This window comes from Herpailurus yagouaroundi, unplaced genomic scaffold, assembly GCF_014898765.1.
Source record: "Herpailurus yagouaroundi ecotype Mexico unplaced genomic scaffold, PumYag 65988, whole genome shotgun sequence".
In the NCBI taxonomy this organism is placed as follows: Eukaryota; Metazoa; Chordata; class Mammalia; order Carnivora; family Felidae; genus Herpailurus; species Herpailurus yagouaroundi.
Window position 1 is genome coordinate 1 of NW_024419071.1, and position 4,940 is coordinate 4,940.

The 4,940-nt window shown below is 61.0% G+C and overlaps 1 protein-coding gene across 1 annotated transcript; it reads left to right on the forward strand.

The window, feature by feature from the left end:
- Positions 1-5: 5 nt before the first annotated feature.
- Positions 6-4,887, forward strand: LOC121024562 (T-box transcription factor TBX1; the record flags this gene model as incomplete). Its single annotated transcript, XM_040466771.1, has 6 exons — positions 6-94; positions 2,090-2,191; positions 3,044-3,215; positions 3,795-3,950; positions 4,568-4,635; positions 4,720-4,887. Coding segments are annotated over 6 exons (755 nt in total), but the record flags the coding sequence as incomplete, so codon positions are not given.
- Between the last annotated feature and the right edge of the window lie 53 nt (positions 4,888-4,940).

Sequence of the window (4,940 nt, forward strand, 5' to 3'; positions counted from 1 at the left end):
AGGTGGCCAGCGTGAGCGTGCAGCTGGAGATGAAGGCGCTGTGGGACGAGTTCAATCAGCTGGGCACCGAGATGATCGTCACCAAGGCCGGCAGGTCAGGGTGCCCCCCTCCCTGCCCGCGACCCTCCCCACGTGGCGCGGGTCTCGGGCAGCGCGTCTCGGTCCGATCCACACGAGTGGAGTCGAGAAGCGGGGTGGGGGCGCGGCCCCGCCACCTGCGGGCCCCTCTAGGCGCGAGCCGGCTCTTCGCTCTCTGCGGTCCCGGCTCCGGCGACAGCCGCCTGGCGCGCCGAGCGGGGCCGGAGGGGACGGCGCGGGCAGCCTTGGAAGGCTGGTGGAGAGAAGCCCGGCGGACCGGCTTGCCCCTTCCGCAGCCCCAAGGCACCCGCGGCCGGAAGCCTGGGCCGGCTCGGAACACACGGGGCTAGGGGTTAGGCAGCCACCCCTGAGCGGCCTTGCCAGCCAGCCAGCTCCCAGTGGATCCCACCTCAAAGGAAATTCACGTCTTTAGTTACCCAGTTCACTCTATACGGGTTAGGTAAAGAGGGGTAGCTAGACAATTGTCTGGAAATTTTTTGGAGAATGTTAAGACCCTTAAAAACAGTTGCTCTCTTCCGTGAAGGTTGCTACCCAGTTTTCTCCGGCCTAAATTTCGGGTGATTGTGGGGCCTGGCGTTGCTGCTGGGGCTGCTGCCTTCCAATTGGCCTGTATTTGTTTTAAGGGCCCAGAGAGAAGGGGAACAAGTTTTGCGATGCAACCGATTTGACCAGCAGACAAAAGAGGGTGCCGGGCTGTGTCTAATGTACACACGGAGACACCAGCTCTGCGTCCACACAGCCAAGGGGAACTCAAGGCCTGTTTGCAGAGCCTTCTCGCGGTTTCTGTTTCCCTGCCGCGGCTGTCCTCCCTGGGGATCCTGGGGCCTGTGCTCAGCTTCAGCTCTGCAGGTCTTCTCCAGGCTCTCCTTACTGTCCCCTGAGGACGGTGCCCCAGCCTCTGGCCCAGTCCAGTGCAGCAAGGGTGTTGGCAGTGGCCAGGCTTCAGCCCAGAAGCCAGCATTCTGCAGCACCCACCAGCCTGCAAAAGTGGGGGTGGCAGGTCTGACCAGGAGGGCTGGCTCCATGGCATCTGTGTTTTGCCCACTGCCTGCAGGGAGTTGCCTATGAGGCAAAGCCATAGGAAGGGCAGGTGGGAGCCAAGCCTCATGCTGTCCTCCGGGGCCCCAGTGGTTGGCAATGCTGTGCTCTCAGGACAGGGCCGGCCCAGGCTGGCGGCCCATCCAGGAGCTGCAGAATGTCCTTTTAAGAGCCTGGATGGGTCATAGAGTCGGAGTCTGGGGGAGGGGAGAGTTAGGGGACATGAGAGCATAAGCCAAGTTCTCCCAGAGTAGCTGCATCCCATCCGGGGTGTAACAGTGGTGGTGGGGGGGGGGGGGCACTTGTATCCCTGAGGAAGATGGGGGGACTCCAGCAATGGGCTGGAGACAGAGCCTAAAAATTGGGTCTGTGGGCTCTGAGGCCTCAGCCTCACTGGAAGGATTGGGGAGCAGCCCCATAGACCCAGCCGAAAGGGCAACTGGGACTCTTGGGAACCACATAAGAGTGCCCCGGTTTCATTTTGTTCGAGCCGGGAGTTTACATCGGTTGCTTAGATGGAGCTGGGGGAAGCTCTGTGGAGGGCTGAGAATGTCTGGAACCGCATCTTGGGAGTCTTACTGATCCGGTGCTGCTGGCTGAGGCTAGCTTTGGACTGGACAGCCAAGAATTAGCAAATGCTAGGCTGGTTCTACGCAGGCAAATGTGGCAGACGCCGTAGACCAATGTTGGGGGGGTGGAGGCTTAGCTGTAGTGTTTAGTGAGCCATTTTGGGGTTTTGAAAAAGGGAGCAGGGGGCTACTCTGCCCTTCCACTTGCCCTTGGCTGGGCAGGGGCCTAGTTGGGTTAGAGTAGCTGACTGAGAGGAGAGGAGTTGGAGGGGCCAGGCCGATGAATGCAGCCGCCGGCAGGAAGCCGCCTGTCCTGGGTTGGTCAAGGTGGGGCAGCCCTGCCCTCCCCCACCTGAGGTGACTGGAGGCCTCGCTGCCCCCAGGCGCATGTTCCCCACATTTCAAGTGAAGCTCTTCGGCATGGACCCCATGGCCGACTACATGCTCCTCATGGACTTCGTTCCAGTGGACGACAAGCGCTACCGGTGAGCGCCCAGCAGGATCAGGGAGGGTGCCCTGGGAAGTGGCTGGTCCCTGCTTGGTGATGCCTCGGAGGGCAGCCCACGAGGACATTAGTGCCCGGGAGTCCCAGGCACCTGCGCCGCCAGCCCCACTGTCCCCCATGACCTGCTCCCTCCCCAACCCGGTCAGACCCCAGACCCACACACCCCACCCCCAGCAGTACTCCCCTCAGGAGTCACACAGGCTGGGCCCCTCCACCAGCTCTAGGCCCGAGACAGCTCCCACGCCCCTGGGCCAGATTGCCTGAGGCAGGCAGGCCCCTTGCACACAGCCCCTGCCTTTTCTTCGTGTCTCCTTCTCCCACGAGGTGAGCGTGGGCACCTTGTCCCCTTCCCCCATCCCCCGGGAACGCTGGGCCCCGGAGCCGAGCAGGAAAGGTGGGGTGGCCGGGAGAGATTATGCTGGGCGGGCCTCAGCTGCCCGGACAATTAACAGCAATTAATAAAGAGAGCGTGGTCCGCCCTGCGCCTGAGGCTGCCGGCGCAGCCAAATCCGGGCTCCCGCCGCGCAGGCGACACCGGAGGCGGCGGTGGGGAGGCCCGGAGCAGGCAGACCCGCGTGCAGCGAATTGTGGCGCCCGGAGCCCAGCCTCCTCCCTTGGTGCCCGGCTTCCTGCTGTCTTGTGTATTGGGACTGGGGGGGGAGTTTTGTTTTCTTCACAATTCCCCTTGGAAAAGCTCCCGGTCTGTGTGGTAGCCGAAGGCTTGAGTTCACCGATGATAGGAAAACTCATGAGAGGCACTTTGGGGGTTCACTGGGCAAGGCCCTCTCTGTTCACCCTACGTGGCATGACCCCTGTTCTGGTGTTGCCCCAGGTATGCCTTCCACAGCTCCTCCTGGCTAGTAGCCGGGAAAGCAGACCCTGCCACACCAGGCCGTGTACACTACCACCCTGACTCGCCTGCCAAGGGTGCACAGTGGATGAAGCAAATTGTGTCCTTCGACAAGCTCAAGCTGACCAACAACCTGCTGGACGACAACGGCCATGTGAGCAATCCTCCCACCTCCCCAGGCTACCCTGGGCAGGCCCTCTGGAGTCCCTGTTGACCAGAGCCAGAGGCCGAGCTTGGGCTGTGAATGAGGGCCAGGCTGAGGAGAGGGGGCCCCTCCAGTCAGGGGCTCAGGGCCTGGTGGCTCTCAGGCCTGGGAGAGGCTGTCACCTTGTTTCCCTTGCTCTATTCCTGATCTTTTGCTGGAGTCTTTTTTTTTTTTTTTTTTAACTGGAAAGGATGGTGTGTGGGGGTAGCCGCAGGAGGCTTTGTAGGATCCAGGCGGCTGATGCCGCTTTCCTGCTGGGCTGAGCTCTGGCCTGCAGCCGCCTACCACTGCCCGCTGTAGGCCTGAAGTAGTTCTGAAGGACCTATGGGAAGAGAATCCAAACTCTGATCTTTTGCCATTTGGGGTATCTTTCCTGGTGGTCCCCAGTTGACTGCAGTCTCCGCTTGAGCCCCATGGCTGAACCTCATTTCAGGAATTAAGGGTTTCGTCCAAGTTCTCTGGGAAATTCACTGCTTATCTGGACCTTCTCCCATTTCCTAGTTCCAAACTTGCCACCTTGTCTTCCAGATTATTCTCAACTCCATGCACAGATACCAGCCCCGCTTCCATGTTGTCTATGTGGACCCACGCAAAGATAGTGAGAAATATGCTGAGGAGAACTTTAAGACCTTTGTGTTTGAGGAGACTCGCTTCACTGCGGTCACTGCTTACCAGAACCATCGGGTGAGACCCTGGGGATGCAAAGTCAATACTTCTGGGTTGCAATTTGCAATTGCTGCCTGAGGGAAAGAGGTTTGGACCCAAAGACTGCGGGTCCTGGTGGAACACAACGGCCGATGGAGTCCCACCCTCAAAGGCCTCAAGCAGCCTCCTCCCCTCTGCTGCAGGCCAGCCCAGACTCCTATCAGGTTGACCTTTCCAGCGGCAACTGTCAGTGCGGCCTGAAAGTTTGTTTTCCAAACCATTCCGGAAACTCCCCATCAGGGGCCTGATCCACGGTTTACCCAAATTCCTAGGGCATCCCCTCCCACCCCCCCACTGCAGGGTGGGCGGTGGAGGTGACTACATTCCCATCCCAAGCAGGGGCCCTGGGTCTCCATCCCAATCACTTGGGGCCGCAAAGGGGATCCTTAGGGAGAAAGGAAGCTCCCCCTTTGGCAGCAGAAAGGCACAACTCTCAGCAAGGGAGAGTAAATGTGGGAGGGTTATTGTCCCGGAAGAGTAAAAGGGCTCTTATTGGGGGAGCCCCTTCTAACATTAGGCTACCCTGGTGCTCCAGGCCCCAGCACAGGGGCTCCGGCCACTTGCTCAATGCCCACTCCCCAACCCCCCCTCCTCAGATCACGCAGCTCAAGATAGCCAGCAACCCTTTCGCCAAAGGTTTTCGAGACTGCGACCCGGAGGACTGGTGAGTGTCCTGTAGAAGTGATGGCTACAGTTCAGGAGACTGGCGGGGTGCCCCCCTGACCCGCTGCCCTTCTCCCTCCCGCAGGCCCCGAAACCACCGGCCCGGCGCGCTGCCGCTTATGAGCGCCTTCGCTCGCTCGCGGAACCCGGTGGCCTCCCCCACACAGCCCAACGGGTCAGAGAAAGGTAGGGCCCGGGTCGTGGAATTGGGGCCGCGGCCCTGCGCGCGCTCCGCCCCGGGCAGGCGGCCGAGGCTGGCCTCGCCTGCGCCCCAGGGGCGCTCGCGGCCTTCGCGCCGGTTGCACA